The sequence below is a fragment of the Microcaecilia unicolor genome, chromosome 9 (assembly GCF_901765095.1).
Source record: "Microcaecilia unicolor chromosome 9, aMicUni1.1, whole genome shotgun sequence".
In the NCBI taxonomy this organism is placed as follows: domain Eukaryota; kingdom Metazoa; phylum Chordata; class Amphibia; order Gymnophiona; family Siphonopidae; genus Microcaecilia; species Microcaecilia unicolor.
In genome coordinates this window covers 9,717,305-9,734,902 of record NC_044039.1, presented here as the reverse complement: position 1 = coordinate 9,734,902, position 17,598 = coordinate 9,717,305, and the positions used below count along the sequence as shown (strand labels likewise).

The following is a 17,598-nucleotide window of genomic DNA, read 5'->3' as shown; positions in this document are numbered from 1 at the left end:
GTCTGCCCAGCACTATCCCCGCCTCCCAACCACCAGTCCCGCTTCCCACCACCGGCTCTGGCTTTTCTCACAAGATCACAAGGAGCAGCTGTGAGATTTGAACCGGCCACCTCTGGATTTCAAGACAGGTGCTCTAACCATGTATTTATGTTTATTTGTACTAACTATACCTAATGGTTAGAACAACAGGCTAAGAATCGGGGGGGGGGGTGTTCAAATCCCATTGCCACTGAGATTCTGGACAAGGCACAACCTTTCATTGGCTCAGATTCAAACTACAGGCCCTCCGGAGAAAAGAAAATAAACAACTGTAGCTGAATGTACCTTGCCTTGAGCTACTACTGAGAAAAGCATGAGCCAAGTCCAAATACAAAATTCAGTACCAGGCATAATAAGAAAAATTAAAAAAAAAAAAGCCTACAAAAGTCACTCAGGACCTATACAGCAATTCTAGCATACCATAATAGCACTAACATTCAGGAGTTATACAACAAGGACTATCTAGGAAAAAGTAACACCATAAACATCACAGCGAACACTGAAACATCAATACATCTAACAGAAAATTAAACAAGCCAAAGCAGTGGGCAAAGGTGCCAGCAGGAGGAAGGTGAGGAAAGTCATGCATGCAAGTTGGAGAGGCTTAGCCTCCTCAAGTCTCTTACACCAGTTGCCTATGAGCAGGCATGTGTGTGCGCTTTGGGGAAGGTGCAAAAGTCAACTTATAGAATTTAATATCCACACGTATAGCCCCTATAAATGGGAAATACATGTTTAGAGGCTGACTGAATTTCCATTTCCGTACCAAAACTAGACCGAAATCCAGGTTCAGGTTTCGGCCAAAAATGCCTGCGCATGGACAGTCATTGCGTCAGAGCAGTGGCTCAGGGCAAGAATGAGTGAGGTTCATTCCTGCCCCCACAAAGACCACTAGGGCTTCCTAAGGTAGGCCCAGAAACGGCCTATGAGTGGTCAGGTGAGATCACGGGTCAAGGGGGGCTTCTTTTTTGATCGGGTATGGAGGAGGGAAGTTTTGTTTATGGATTTGGTTTTTGCCAAAACCAAACAGTCAACTTCGGTCACTGTTTCAGTTTTGGTAGAAACTGAAGATCCTGGGTTCAATCGGGATCTATACACATTGATACTTTGGGTCCACCTAAAATCATTCCCGCTCCACACACTAACCCCATATTGTATGGACCACTATGTGTAAATAGCAGCTTTCTAAAATCATTATTTGCACGTGTCAACTATCCATTTGTTTTAAAAACCACTATTTATATTTAGGAAGATTTCTGCAATAAGGAATATGCACTCAACTAAATGGTCTTTAATAGCAAAATCATGAGTGGTTTGAGAAGTAAAGGGGTGAGAAGCTATTTAGATTTTGCTCACACCTTTTTCAGTAGTAGCTCAAGGTGAGTTACATTCAGGTACTCTGGATATTTCTCTGTCCCAGGACGGCTCACAATCTGTTTGCACCTGAGATAATGAAGGGTTAAGTGGCTTGCCAAGATCACAAGGAGCAGCTGTGAGATTTGAACTGGCCACCTCTGGATTTCAAGACAGGTGCTCTAACCACTAGGCCACTCCTAGTGGTCACAAACATCTTGAATACTAAAACTTCGAAATCCCTAACTGAATGCCTCTACTGCCACAATACATATTTACCAATGCAGAAATTAATATTTGCAACCTTACACCACCAAACTCCAAAGCAAAATTTGAAAGTGCACTTTAAAAAGACGATTACAACTTTGATAACCAAACTACTCAATTGTGCAGTACATAAAAACAATTACCTATAAGGCTTCTATAATCTCGTAACCTTGAATTCCGTTTCTCTTGTTCTTCGCTGACTGATTTCCACTGAAGTTTCATTCTGAAGTATTCATCTCTAAAGACAATCAAGTCATTTCAAAGTCAGTAAGATGCAACAGTGACTTGTTTATTTTCAGTTTGATACGTATTGTGGAGAGAGTGGCCCAAATGAGATAAGAGGATGAGCGGAGAGCTTTATGCATATTGTGGGGAGGGGAAGATGATCCAAGTGCCTACAAACATTGCTTTATCAGATTTGTCCATTTTTGGCAGCTCCTTGGTACTGACTACTGCCAGGCTCCAGAAGGTGGACTTACAATCTGGCAGCATGAAATATGGTAAAAAACAAAAAGTGAGGAGAATGGATGAGGATACCAAAAAAATATGTATTATTCACATGAAAAATCAAAATTAAAAAGTAACAAATTAGTACATAAAATGGACCCGACACGGCCGTGTTTCGGCCCTAAGGCCTGCCTCAGGGGTCTTTGCAACCTCAGAATATGTGCTCCAAGGGAAATATCGAAACGAAGATCTCTAAGGTCTCCTCTCTTCTAAAAAATGTATATAAAATGTGCTAAAAAGCAAAACAAACTTGTAATACTCCTCTCCGAAGAGATGTCTACAATTGTGAAATATATAGAAGAGAGGAGACCTTAGAGATCTTCGTTTCGATATTTCCCTTGGAGCACATATTCTGAGGTTGCAAAGACCCCTGAGGCAGGCCTTAGGGCCGAAACACGGCCGTGTCGGGTCCATTTTATGTACTAATTTGTTACTTTTTAATTTTGATTTTTCATGTGAATAAATACATATTTTTTTGGTATCCTCATCCATTCTCCTCACTTTTTGTTTTTTATCTCACGGTTTCGTGAGGGCGTTTACCTCCTCTTTGTTTTTGCTTAGCATGAAATATGGGCCAGTTACGAGCCTGGCCTCATTTTTGGCATCGCTCACAGAAGTGTCCTATAATTCAATTAGTACAAATGAGAGAGCCCAAGGAGAATGAGGCATTAACTTATATCTAATAACCTCCTCTACAATTTTAATTCTAAGAAAATTTAATAAGTCACACATACGCTTTTCTTTTTTGTAAAGTGTGTCTTTCTTCTTTCGTACTATCCCAAGGGAAATAACCCAAAAGGAATTTCCAGACTTCTTTCCTTAGGGAATGGCAAAGTCCCTAATGGGGAGAAAAACATACATTTTAGAAAAATCTTGTAATAATTTACAGCAAAATAATACTCTCTCCTATGAACGAGTAAGGTAAAAAGGAGTAGACAGCACTTCAAATGGAAGAGCTGAGATGCTGCCTTCGTTTGGATTTAAAGGTTGCAACTTAAGTAGAGGAGTGTGGTAGCCGTGTTAGTCCACTCTTAAGGTTATCAATAGAAATCAAACAAAATAAAACATGGAAAAGAAAATAAGATGATACCTTTTTTATTGGACATAACTTAATACATTTCTTGATTAGCTTTCGAAGGTTGCCCTTCTTCGTCAGATCGGAAGGACCTGGGGTTCCTAGCCCATTATAAACCATAAAGCTGTATGTCTCTGTTGATCACCCCACCCCTCACCTATCCACACCCATCCTGTTAGAATATCAATGATATGCTTTGATGTCCCCATGCATACCTCCGACCCACCCCCATCCTCCCACCCTGTCAGACTGTCATAGTAATGCTTGAATGTTTTCACTTATATACACTGTCAGCTAGCACATTTGCTTATTTCCGATCTGACGAAGAAGGGCAACCTTTGAAAGCTAATCAAGAAATGTATTAAGTTATGTCCAATAAAAAAGGTATCATCTTATTTTCTTTTCCATGTTTTATTTTGTTTTATTTCTATTGATAAGTTTGCAACTTCAAATCCCAAAGTCACTATCCATTACTATTACTTATCTCTTTAGCGCTACTAGACATATTGCAGCACCGTACAGATAAACTAATGTCCACAGTATGGGAAATAGGTTCTGGATCTAGAGTCTGACAGTCACAGCAATGTAGCAGGAAGAAAAGAAAACGAGGAGTGGTATTATAGAGACAATATTAAAAACAACAGAATTTGCAGGTTAAGGAAGAGGCACTCTGGGTCAATCTATTTACATTGGTGTCATATACAGACCTCCAAAAAGATACCGCACTAGGTATGGGGGGTTACCATACAAAGTGTGGAGGTGCACTTAATCCCCACGAAACAATTAAAAGGGAACAGAGGGGAGCGGGGAAGATAGTCTCTTAAACAATGGGGAAGACGTATAGTTTCAATTAAAAAATAAAGTTTATTACAACAGGTTGACTCAACACAGCCGTGCTTCGGTGCCGTAGTTACACGTGTAACTACGATTATGCTCGCCACCGTTCTTGTGGAAGGAGAGAATTGTGAATTCCTATGTGCATTGTTTTCTGGTGTTTTAACCACCCAAGCACCTGATAAACCTTTGGAAGACTCCTGAAGAAGGCGCTACGGCGCCGAAACACGGCTGTGTTGAGTCAACCTGTTGTAATAAACTTTATTTTTTTTTTTAATTGAAACTTTACATCTTCCCCATTGTTTGTTAGGAGCCTACCTTCCCCACCCCCTTCTGTTCCCATATACAGACCTCCATCACAGGCAGGAGAAATAGACAGATTTAATTGAAGGCATTCATAATAAAGCTATGAAAGAGGACGTACTACTAATAGATTTCAATATGTTGGATGCTGAATGAGGCATCCCTGTTGCAGGATAGTCTAGAAATAGGAAGATCCTGAATTATTTATACAGTGAACTGTTCCAGTGGGATGGGGCCATAATAGACCTGGTGCTTACAAATGGGGACAGTGTTCCTGAGGTTATAGGGGCTGATTATCTAGCATCCAGTGAACACCATATGGTATGGTTCAATAAGACAACACACATGGAAAGGGTCTATTCAAGAGTGAAGGTTCTAGAATTTAAAAAAACAAATAAACAAACAAAACACTGAACTTAACCTTCACAGACTACAAGAGACTGAAGAGAGGAAGACAGGCAATATATAGAAAAGTAAAAGAACCTGGTAAAGCAGTCAGGAAACCAATGATACAAATGGGGGATAGCTAATACAGTAAGAGGGGGTGAAGGCTTTTCTTTTTTTTTTTTTTAAAGATACACTAGTGATAGTAGGAAGTACAAAGTTGCGTTGTGAGACTCAATGGTGAAGGCTAGGAATGTGAATAAACCGATAAGGATAAAGAGGAATTGCTTAACAAATATTTCTGACCTGTGTTCACAGAGGAACAGCAGGTCTACAAAAGACAATCACAAAGAGGAACAGAAGTGTGGCCGACCTTGAAGGATTGTCAGTAGACTGCGGGGCCTATGGAAAAGACCAACAGTACAGCCTGCACTCTACTGTGGTATTACAGCTAAAACAATATCACTGCATGCTATAAGTATGCAAATTACTGTCATGATTTTAAAACAACAGTAATCTACAAATCATTGCTAAATGCCATTTTTCCTGTAGGTGCCTGAGCAGTGACTGGCTCAGGCACTGACAGGAAGGGTGACATTGAAGAAAAAGAAAGCAAAAATTGACGGTACCCCGACCCAGCTTTCTGCACAGCCCCCTATCCCTAGCAGCCTCCCACCCTCTCCTTTTCCCAACCAAACCAGGTCCCAACCATCCCCATTCCCCAACAGTAAAACATAAAATTACCTGGTGGTCTAGTAGGACCCCCCTCCTCCCAATCTGACCTCCCTATTATCAACACACCAAAATCCCCGGTGGTCTAATGGATCCCCTTTTCCAAGCACACACCCCCCTCCCATACCTGAAGGCAAGAGTGATGCCTTTCGCTCCTGCCCCTGGCCCCGTCATTTTCATAATGGTGGCACTCTGTCCTGCATGGTGAATCCTGGGATGCACTGGGCAAGGCCAGTCTACCATATAAAGGAGAAATTCCAAACTGCAGCCCACTAAACCTTCCCTGCCTGTGGCCAAATTAGCACACAGAGCAAGATTTTTTTTTTTTTTGGGGGGGGGGGAGTGGGGGGCACTATATACAGAGAAGATGGTAACACAGAGGAGGAGACCTGCAAAACAACACATTCAATTCTGTAGGGTTCTCTACCCAGCAGGAGAGGAAGGCCTGCTACACTGGATGGGGGAAGGAGAATGAAAGGAAATGGGAGGTCAGCAAAACAGAAAGGTGAAAGCTAGGATGAAATGAGACAAAGAAGAAGGGTGGTCTGAGCAACACGAGAATGAGTAAGGTGACAGCAGAGAGGTCCCAAGAGTGTATGGAGCACACACACAAAACCCTGACAAACACTCCCCCCAACTGCCTCAAGCAGCAAATGCTAGAGTGGGAGACAGGTGGTAGAGTTCCTAGGAGTGCAGCAGGATTAGCAACTTCCTAGAAGGTGAGGTTATTTACCTGCAATGGGGGCTCTTTGTGGATGGCAAGGAAATGCAGTCATACATACGGGTGATGTCTACCTAGCAAATATAATTGCTACATCTTAGCACAGGAAAGTCTCAAAATGGGCTTCCTGAGTATGCATGAATGCTCCAGTACTAACTGTCCCTATCTCCTCAGTCAATACGAAGCTAGATACAGGTAAGCAAATTCTTTCTCCATGGACAAGCAGGTATATGACTCACACAGGAGGTGATAGCCAAGCTAAGGGTTGCCTTAACTACAATGCTCCTTGGGCAACCCAGGAATACAGTTCTAATTCCACGATATCTTTTTTTGAGAAACAGCGACCTTTCATAAGCCCAGAAAAAGGAACAGAAAAAAAAAAAAAAAAGCATTCACTTGGCCAGCCAGAACTAATATAACAGACTGGCAGACACTAGAAAAACCCCTCCATCTGTCCTACTCTAGCACTCTCATCTCACTTATCTCAAATGAGTACAATTCATCTCTCCCGACCCCTCTTCCCTCACAACCATAGCCTGAATGCTCTTTCCTTTTTCTCTTCCTATCCATTAATATCCTGAGGAAATACATCTTCACAGAAAGGGTGGTGAATTCGTGGAACAGCCTTCCCTGTGGAAGTGAAGGAGACGAAACCAGTATCTGAATTCGAGTGAGTTTAGGACAAGAACATAGAATCTCCAAGGGAGTGATAGAGTAGATGGCATGAATGGGCAGACTGGATAGGCCATATGGTCTTTATCGGCCTACATTTTTCTCCGTTTCTATTCTTCTGTCTCCCTGTGCTCCCTCAGCTCTGCAATCGCACAGCCATTCTCAAAGCCCAGCAACTTTGCAAAAGAGGAGGCTCTTTGCAAAGTACACACAGATTGGGACACAGGACCCACTCACAACCAAAGCCACACCAGCTTAGTTCTCAACAGACACGAACCAAGGACCTAAGCATTTTATATATAAAGATAATTATAAGGATGACTGCAGCGGACACAAATCTTATTGGAGTCAAAAAAAATTATGCAACCATGAATTACATCTAAGACTCTAGCAGAGTGAAAATGTGCTACGCACTCATGAGTATGCATTTAAACACAGCTGACTATGCTAAAATGTTGCTTTAAAGTTACTGTTTAATAAAATGAAGACCATTCTCCATAATAATTTAGCACTTTTCTTTCATGTAAGTGGAGAAAAACGACAGCCAACCGTTCACTTCTTCAGATTATCTGTTCTCATCCTTTATGAAACAGCAAATTTAATGAACCAAATAAACAAACTTAATTAAAAGCAGCAGTACTTGCAAATTATTTTTAGATAATTCAGTTGGAAATTAAAAAACACACACTCATTAAGATCCCCCCTTCCTCACTCTGATTTTTATTTCCTTCCCCTGGGATACCTAATAGTGCAGAGTCTGCACGTTAAGTCCTGTGAAATGAAACTCAAGGACCTAAATTTGTATACAACAGAGAACAGATGGAAAGAGGGGCTATGATAGAGACATTTAAATACCTCAAAGGAATAATTAATACACTAGAGGTAAGAATTTGGATTTTTAGATTTAATTACTTACACCTTTCCAAATATGAGCTCAAAACAAATTAAAGTCAACTACAGGAGGTATTTCCCTGCCCCAGAGGACTAAATGTTAGGGGCTAAATTTAAAGAGAAAATAATGTTTAGCCTGACCCACTAATTTTCTTTCCTTGTGTCCAGCCAGACTAGTTCTAGCATATGGGTTTTATGCTCCTCTACCAGCAGATGGAGACAGAACAACTTGTTTGCTGACACCACTCTACATCAGGTCCTGTGCTAACATCAGCTCTACAGTATTTTTGTAGCAAGCCCAAGGACTCACACAAAATTACCAGGCAAGGCCTTTGAGGTCTTCCTTTGCCCACTGGGATCTAGAGTTCAGGGTGGATTTTTTTTTTTTTTTGCAGATCACCTTCAGATAATAGCTTATGAAGGCGCATTTTCAAAGCACTTAGACTTACAAAGTTGCACAGAAACCTATGGAACTTTGTAAGTTTAAGTGCTTTGAAAATGAGCCTCCATGGCTCCTCAGATCAGTAAGCTACGGTCACATGGTCAGTTGCATGATCATAGTTTAATAAAGAATCTGGAGAAATTTTCTGTTGTGTGATTCTCCAGGAAATTACAGCTGTGTTCTGAAAGTAAAAAATTACGACAGGATTTTGTCTACCTCTTTATAACCTTCATTGGTTACCACATGAAATTAGGATCCGTTTTAAAGATTCATGCCTTGTTTATGTATACACACATGGTACTGACAATGTTATCTAGCAAAACCTATGAAGAGAGGTTTATCAGGACATTCACTCAACTATTCCCAGCTGGAACTTTTGGATTTGCTGTCCCTGTCTGCTGTTTGTCATCAACTAGGGAGAAAGCCTTCTGACACATAGGCCCCAAAACTCTAGAAGCTTCTTTCTGTGGACTTGAGGAAAAAAAAAATGTTCTACATTCTGGAAAAAAATTGAAAAACTTGGTTCTGCAGGCAAACAGAGGTAGACTGGGGAATTCGTGTTTTATTACCCATTTGTTTGTTTATAAAATACATATACTCCTTGATTTAGACGGGTAAAGTCTGGTGACAGAATCTGGAAGGAATATATACCATGAAGTAAGAAGTTCACGGTACAGAGGTTATAGGGAGGGATGGGTAGAGGGGGAGAAAAAGGGGTAAAATTGATGATCCAGATAAGATGTACATAAATGCAAATGATGTGTTGTTATGATTACAGAATGTTTGCCTTTAATAATTCTGTTCCAAATGTATGATCATCAATAAAAATCGTTTAAAAGTAAAAAATACACACTATATTAAAAATTGAGATCCACTCCAATGAATTGTGAGGGGTGGATAAATCACATCATGTCAGACCTCAATGCTGACCAGTACTCAGAAAGAGCTTCCTGCCTCAATGCACTCAAGATCGACAACATGAGGGCTTAGTTTTCTAGATAATCCTAATAAATTTTCATGAGATAGCTGCATACATTTCTACTATTGTATGCAAATATATCTCTTATATTCTTGAGGGATATCCTGACAAACAGGATTAAATGAAAAGTAATGACTCCACCTCCATAACTTTTGTTTAAATATATTGTAGTAAGTAAAAAATGAAAACAATGCTTGAAACTTGACTTTTATTACATACATTTACTTTTCTACATATTGTCACCACCATTCACAACACATTTCTACCAACAATGGACAAGTTTTTGAAAGCCATCATGAAAGAACTGCACATCTTGTCTCTTCGACTCAAATGAAGAGGTGAAAAGGACTGTAAGCAACTGGTTGAACAGATGCCCCCAAAGGTATTCCTTCAATTATGGAAAAAGATGGAAATTGCATGGCGCTAAGTCTGGCCTGTATGGTGGATGGGGTAAGAATGTGAGACCTATCTTCGCCACCACCTATCTGTGGTGTTTCATGCTGTGAGAGACCTAGCATTGTCATGATGCACCAAAATGTCCTTCTTATGCTTCTTAACTCCATCATTCTTTCAAAGTTTTCAGGATTGCATGCTTTGAGTGATCCCTCCGATTGTCCTTACAAGCTCGTCATCCTTTCTTGTGTGAAACTCATTCGTTGCTGTCACAGGTCACCCACTTCTTTTTTGATCACACAAATCAGCCCTTCCCGGTCCACAATCTTTACATATTTTGGCCCAGCAATGCACAATACTCACATCAAACACAGTTATCACCATAAACAACCTGCATGCGACAGTGAATTGCACCGACAAGTGCTTACTGCATGCCTCCATTTCACAATAGCAGAACAGCCTCTTCACAAAGACACTTCTTGTCAGCTGAGGTGAAGGAACAGATTTCAACAAACAAGTGAGCAGGTATAGCATGTCATGAATTAAGGAGGTGGAGGCATTACTTTTCATTTAACCCTCATAGTTGTGGCCCACCAGGATGGCAGTTTGACATTTCTGCCCTAACTAGTAGTCTCCATGAGATAAGAAAATGTTTTCTAGAGGTGGCAACCTTGTGAAAACAACAAATACACCATAAAACTTTATCTCTGGGGCCTATAGGACACATTCTACCATTTCTTCTGTGGTGAGGTAAAGTGAAACAATAGTGGCTCCATGTGATAGCAGTGTCATCATGGAAACCCATGCATATGTACATAAGTACATAAGTAATGCCATACTGGGAAAAGACCAAGGGTCCATCGAGCCCAGCATCCTGTCCACGACAGCGGCCAATCCAGGCCAAGGGCACCTGGCAAGCTTCCCAAACGTACAAACATTCTATACATGTTATTCCTGGAATTTTGGAGTTTTCCAAGTCCGTTTAGTAGCGGTTTATGGACTTGTCCTTTAGGAAACCGTCCAACCCCTTTTTAAACTCTGCTAAGCTAACCGCCTTCACCACATTTTCCGGCAATGAATTCCAGAGTTTAATTACACGTTGAGTGAAGAAAATCTTTCTCCGATTTGTTTTAAATTTACTACACTGTAGTTTCATCGCATGCCCCCTAGTCCTAGTATTTTTGGAAAGCGTGAACAGACGCTTCACATCCACCTGTTCCACTCCACTCATTATTTTATATACCTCTATCATGTCTCCCCTCAGCCGTCTCTTCTCCAAGCTGAATAGCCCTAGCCTCCTTAGTCTTTCTTCATAGGGAAGTCGTCCCATCCCCGCTATCATTTTAGTCGCCCTTCGCTGCACCTTTTCCAATTCTACTATATCTTTCTTGAGATGCGGCGACCAGAATTGAACACAATACTCAAGGTACGGTCGCACCATGGAGCGATACAACGGCATTATATGGTACATCACTTTGGAAAGCTAGAGAGAAATGCTGGAGAGTTTTTATACTACCCCCATCTATCTGGGCACTATTGGATGACATCATCCATATACAAGGTCTTGCTATCCTGCTTTTTCCTCAGAGAATACATCTTCCCCACCCTTCCCCCTATTCACATTTAAAAAGATTTGTAGTCTGCCTATCCACTATTCTAGGCAGATGAATATAGTCAATATATGAAACAGTAAATAATAGAATGCATTCCTTGTGTGGCTCTGAAGAAAAATAATTGTTGATTCATTTTTAACACAATAATTTCAAGAAGACCCCACGAGTTTCATAAGAAAAAAAATTATATATTCATCAGGGTCTGCTGCCCAGTAAAACTTGTTCGTTAATAAACCAAATTTTATGCAGTATTCGCAAAATAATTATGTCAAAATGTGCTGGAACATTCAACTTAAGATACTTCGTAAAACCAGAGTTAACACAGAAAGCTGACTGTACAGCTAGAGGTGTGGTTACATTTTTGCATTATCCCGCCTATAACAACATTTGCACAATTTAATGCGCCTATTATTTTGCATATTGCGCAATGATGCCAATTCAATGTATGTTAGGCTCTGGCATTAACATAGATGTTTAAAACTTTGTTGGTCTCAGGGCTAATGCGCTTCGTTAAAAAAAACCTTGTTGTACAGATTGCTATTTAAATTGTTTAATGGAAATGCAGCAAAACTGGTTTACAAGCTCGTTTTCTGAGAATACTAGAATTTAACAGGGACCCTATAGGTATACTGGGTAAAGAAGCTTATGTGAGGAAAATTAAGGAGACTGAAGTTACCCCTTTGAACATCAACATCTTCATACGGTCTACATTCAAGATCCTCCCTTCTGAATCCATGTTCTGAGTCCACTCTTGAACGGATACTGGCTCTCTCCGCTGAACTGTATGGCGATCTCCTAAGTCAATCTAAAATAGATAGCATTTGTTAAATTTACATAACTGCATCTATGGCACTCATTTTTTTTTTTTTTTACATGCCAAACTGCTCTAATTATTATTGCAAGCAGCTGCAAGGGACTTAATGAAATACAAATGACATTCGCTTCTATAATGAACAAACACACCGAATTGTAAAACTGCTTATGGGTTGTACTAATGGTGTTAATTTTACCTTACAAGCAATTCAGCCTACTTCAATTAATCTCTGAAACACATTTTGAATACAAAAAAAAAAAAAAAAACCATAGAAAACTCAAATAGTACTGTGCATTCCCATTACTCTCCTATCATAATTTGAGTCAGATGGGTGTCAAAGATATGATCCATGATGCTTTTATCACTGGTCCATCGCTGCTGACTCACCCAGTAGTAACAACCTGTGAAAGAATGCGAGTAAAAAGAACTGATGCACTCCCAAGTACCTCCACCAACACATCAGCCAGGAAGGAACGGCATTAGCCTAGGGCTTGGGAACACACATTCCCCCCAGATTCTATATAGCGTGCCTAGAGATCCACGCAGAAATCCAGTCATATTCTGTAATAACACACATAACTTAACTGGCTTAACAGTTCTTAACAAGCAATAATGAGCACTAATTGGTAATTAGAATTTAGGCGCCTAACTCGCTAAGAGTATTCTGTAATGAACTGCGCCTAAATTCCAATGCGCGGTTTAAAGGGGGAGTGGCCATTCCAAAATTTACACACATAGTTATAGAATATGTCCCAATGCGCATAAATCTAAGCGCCGGGATTTACGTTATATTTTCATTGGTGTAAATGGACACGCATAGTTTTAAGCGCTGGGATATCAACTAAGCATATTCTATATACCACGCCTAAATCTAAGTGCCGCTTATAGAATACACTTAAGCAGAAATATTTACTGCACCGGTTTGTTTGCTTTTTTAGGCACCATGGTTAGAATCTAACCCATTATCTCATTCCCCAGCCCACACTCCTTACAACCTGCTGCTCCACAGTTCAGATCAGGAAAGGTGGTCTGAGGGAGAAGAGGAAAGAAGGGAGAGGTCCTCATGGTGTGTGAAGGAGGAGAGAGCATGACACCCAGGGGTCAATTCTCAGCAGAATCAAGTAAGTAGTTATGTCCCTTGGCAAAAATTTACATAACCCTAGAACTATTACTGGATTTGCACTAATTTCCAGGACTAGGAATTCAGGATAGCCACTGATCCTTGGTGGCAAAATAAAAGGCTTCAACCTATGCGTCCAAATTTTCATCACCCAAATTACTTTTCAGATGTAAAATCCCCATTTTAGTGTTAGCTTGCAGTCTTAAGCACTACAAGGATGGCTAAAAAAAAAAAGAGACCTGCATCCCCCCTGGTCTCATATTCTTATACTGTAAACATAATTATCTGTGCATAATTATGTTGCAGAAGGCTCTTATTTACAGAGCTATAAAAATACTGAAATACAACAAAAAGATGCTGGCAGAAACTGATCTCAACAGGATGGCAGTATCGATTTTGGCAGAGTAACCTTTGCAAATGTGAGCTCTGGTGGGATCTGTGGGTAGAAGAGTACCAACACAGTTAGCAAAGTCCTTGCGAGAAGTACAGGCAGGGGAGTTAAAATAAGCTCCTCATGTGTACTTTTTACAGGGATGGACATAGTGCCTCTCCCCCCCTCCCCCCACAGACACACACAAACACTGGTGGGAAGGAAAATTTTCCAAAAGGTGCTTTCTGGTTTTTGTTTTTTTTATTTCATACAAGCCTTTATTAATAAACTGCAGCAATACACCAAATAAACAACAAAAATTCAACAAACTACAAAGTTTCACTCTGACAACTTACTATAAGAAACAGTCTATTGATTGCGTAAATTATTTTGTAGAAACATATCAAGCAGCCAGATAATACCATCTGCGTCTTCTATTTTTGTATTAAAGGTAAAATTATGTATAATCATACCTGATAATTTTCTTTCCATTAATCATAGCTGATCAATCCATAGACTGGTGGGTTGTGTCCATCTACCAGCAGGTGGAGATAGAGAGCAAACTTTTGCCTCCCTATATGTGGTCATGTGCTGCCGGAAACTCCTCAGTATGTCGATATCAAAGCTCCATCCGCAGGACTCAGCACTTAGAGAATTACACCCACGAAGGGACACTCTGCCCAGCTCACCACCGCCGAAACGGGGGAGGGGAATTAACCCAGCTCATCCCCACACAAGTGGGGGAGGGGAATCCGTCCAGCTCATCCCCGCGGAGCGGGGAGGGACACCACACCCGCCGATGCGGGGGGGATCTGGCTTATCCTGCAACCGCAACCGCGGGAGGAGCTGACTGACCCTAACACCGCCGAAGCGGGAGGGGTACAAAGCTGCCCTACAGCCGCACGAAGCGGGAGGGAGTGCCGGCAGAATTTTAAGTCTCAATCCAGCCCCGTAAAACGGAGGGGAGAGGAATGCAGCAGCTCACTGTAACACAAACTCGTCTTAACTCTTGAAGAATCCAAGTGAAAAAACTTGAACACGAAGTCTTTCTGAAGTAACTGAAGACTAAACTTGAACCTGAAATGCAACCAGAATAAAAACAGTACAGATATCTGGGAGGGGCTATGGATTGATCAGCTATGATTAATGGAAAGAAAATTATCAGGTATGATTATACATAATTTTACCTTCCATATCATCAAGCTGATCAATCCATAGACTGGTGGGATGTACCGAAGCAGTACTCACCCAGGGCGGGACATTGAAATTCCTGACCTCAACACTGAAGCTCCAAACCGGGCCTCCGCCCGTGCAGCCACAGTCAAACGGTAATGCTTGGAGAATGTATGAGCCGAAGCCCAAGTTGCCGCCTTGCATATCTCTTCCAAGGAGACGGATCCGGCCTCTGCCATCGAGGCCGCCTGAGCTCTCGTGGAGTGAGCCTTCAGCTGGATAGGCGGCACCTTCCCCGCGCCACATAAGCCGCTGCAATGGCTTCCTTGACCCATCTTGCCACTGTAGGCTTAGCAGCTGCAAACCCTTACGAGACCTGCAAACAGGACAAACAGATGATCCGATTTCCGGAAATCATTGGTCACTTCCAAGTATCTGAAGATGACTCGTCTCACATCCAGATATTTAAGAGCAGAGTACTCCTCTGGGTAGTCCTCCCTACGAAAGGAAGGGAGACAGAGCTGCTGATTCACATGGAAGCGAGAAACAATCTTGGGCAGGAAGGAAGGCACTGTGCGAATAGTCACTCCTGCCTCAGTGAACTGCAGAAAAGGCTCTCGACATGAGAGCGCCTGGAGCTCGGAAACTCTTCTGGCTGAAGTGATAGCCACCAAAAAGACTGCTTTCAACGTCAGGTCTTTCAGAGATGCCCTCGACAAGGGTTCAAAAGGCGGCTTCTGCAATGCTCTTAGTACCAGGTTGAGATTCCACGCAGGCACCACTGAGTGCAGAGGAGGGCGCAGGTGATTAACTCCCTTGAGAAAGCGCACCACATCTGGCTGCGAAGCCAGGGAAGCACCCTTCAGGCGGCCCCTGAAGCAAGCCAGAGCCGCTACCTGGACTTTAAGGGAACTGAGCGACAGGCCTTTCTCCAGACCTTCTTGCAGGAACGCCAACACTGAAGAAATTGGAGCAGTGAAGGGAGAAAGTGAGCCTGCTTCACACCACGCTGCAAAGATACGCCAAACCCTGGCGTAAGCAGTAGAAGTAGAGCGCTTCCTCGCTCTCAGCATAGTGGCGATGACCTTGTCTGAGAAGCCTTCTTCCTCAGACGCTGCCGCTCAATAGCCAGGCCGTAAGACCAAAGGGGGAGGGATCCTCCATCACCACGGGACCCTGATGTAACAGGCCCTGCTCCACTGGCAGCCGCAGAGGATCGTCGACTGAGAGCCTGATCAAGTCCGCATACCAGGGACGCCTGGGCCAATCCGGACCCCACCAGGATTACCCTGCCGGGATGCTTTGCCACCCGGTCTAGCACCCTGCCCAACATGGGCCAGGGCGGGAACACATAGAGAAGCTCTTGTGTCGGCCACTGTTGGAGAAGAGCATCTACTCCCAGGGATCGAGGGTCCCGTCCTCTGCTGAAAAAGCGCGGGCACTTGGCAATTGGCCGATGACGCCATCAGATCTAGGCTCGGCTGGCCCCAGCGCTTCGTGATGTCCAAGAAACGCCTGAGCAGATAGCTGCCACTCTCCGGGCTCCAAGGTATGGCGACTGAGAAAGTCCGCCTTGACATTCATGACTCCGGCAATGTGGGCCGCTGAAAGCTGCTCCAGGTTCGCTTCCGCCCACTGGCAAAGATTCATAGCCTCCTTGGCTAGAGGGGCGCTCTTGGTACCTCCCTGGCGGTTGACATAGGCCACAGCCGTGGCATTGTCCGACAGGACCGTACAGGCTTCAACACCAGTACCGGGATGAACTCCAAAAGCGCCAACCGAATGGCTCTGAGTTCCAGGAGGTTGATAGACCACTTTGCCTCTGCAGGAGACCAGAGCCCCTGCGCTGTCCTTCCCAAGCAGTGGGCTCCCCAGCCCGACAACGAGGCGTCCGTCGTGACGACAATCCACTCTGGGGTCACCAGAGGCATTCCCGCAGACAACTTGTCTGTCTGCATCCACCAGCTCAGCGCCTTGCGCACTGCTGGGTCCAAGGGAAGGCGCACAGCATAATCCTCCGACATCGGAGTCCAGCGCTGCAGCAAAGAGTGTTGAAGTGGTCTCATATGAGCCCTGGCCCAGGGCACAACTTCCATCGTGGCCGTCATAGAGCCCAACAGCTGCACATAGTCCCAAGCCCGAAGGGGAGAGGCTACTAGGAACTGGTCCACCTGAGCCTGAAGTTTGACAATCCGATTGTCTGGCAGGAACACTCTGCCCACTTGGGTGTCGAATCGAACTCCCAGGTACTCCAGGGACTGAGTCGGGCGCAGCTGGCTTTTCTCCCAGTTGATGATCCATCCCAGGGAGCTCAAAAGAGCAACTACCCGGTCCACAGCTTTGCCGCACTCTGCATAAGAGGGGGCTCGGATCAACCAGTCGTCCAGATAAGGATGGACTTGTACCCCTTCCTTTCGTAGGAAGGCCGCGATGACCACCATTACTTTGGAAAAGGTCCGCGGAGCAGTAGCCAACCCGAAAGGGAGGGCTCTGAACTAGAAGTGTCGTCCCAGGACTGCAAAACGCAGAAAGCGTTGATGAGGAGGCCAGATGGGAATATGCAGGTACGCTTCCTTGATGTCCAAGGATGCCAGGAACTCTCCTGCCTTCACTGCCGCTATAACAGAGCGGAGAGTCTCCATGTGAAAGTGCCGCACTTTCAAGGCCCGATTGACCCCTTTGAGATCGAGGATAGGCCGGACAGAACCTCCTTTCTTTGGTACCACAAAGTAAATGGAGTAACGTCCCTTGCCAAGCTGACTTTCTGGCACCGGAACGACCGCGCCCAGGCGGATCAGATTGTCCAAGGTCTGCTGCACTGCCACAGCTTTGACCGGAGACTTGCAGGGAGAGAGTACAAACCCGTCTTTTAAGGGTCGGCAGAACTCTAGTTTGTAGCCGTCTCTGATGACTTCC

The 17,598-nt window shown here is 43.3% G+C and overlaps 1 protein-coding gene across 1 annotated transcript in view; it reads right to left on the bottom strand.

Moving 5' to 3' along the window:
* Window positions 1–17,598, bottom strand: part of TBC1D15 (TBC1 domain family member 15) — a 114,004-nt gene that overhangs the window by 34,459 nt on the left and 61,947 nt on the right. The window contains exons 9-11 of the mRNA XM_030214306.1: window positions 11,882–12,010; window positions 2,901–3,004; window positions 1,803–1,897 (exon numbers count right to left, since the gene is read on the bottom strand). Of these exons, the coding sequence (XP_030070166.1) occupies window positions 1,803–1,897; window positions 2,901–3,004; window positions 11,882–12,010 (328 nt within the window). The remainder of the gene's footprint in view (window positions 1–1,802; window positions 1,898–2,900; window positions 3,005–11,881; window positions 12,011–17,598) is intronic.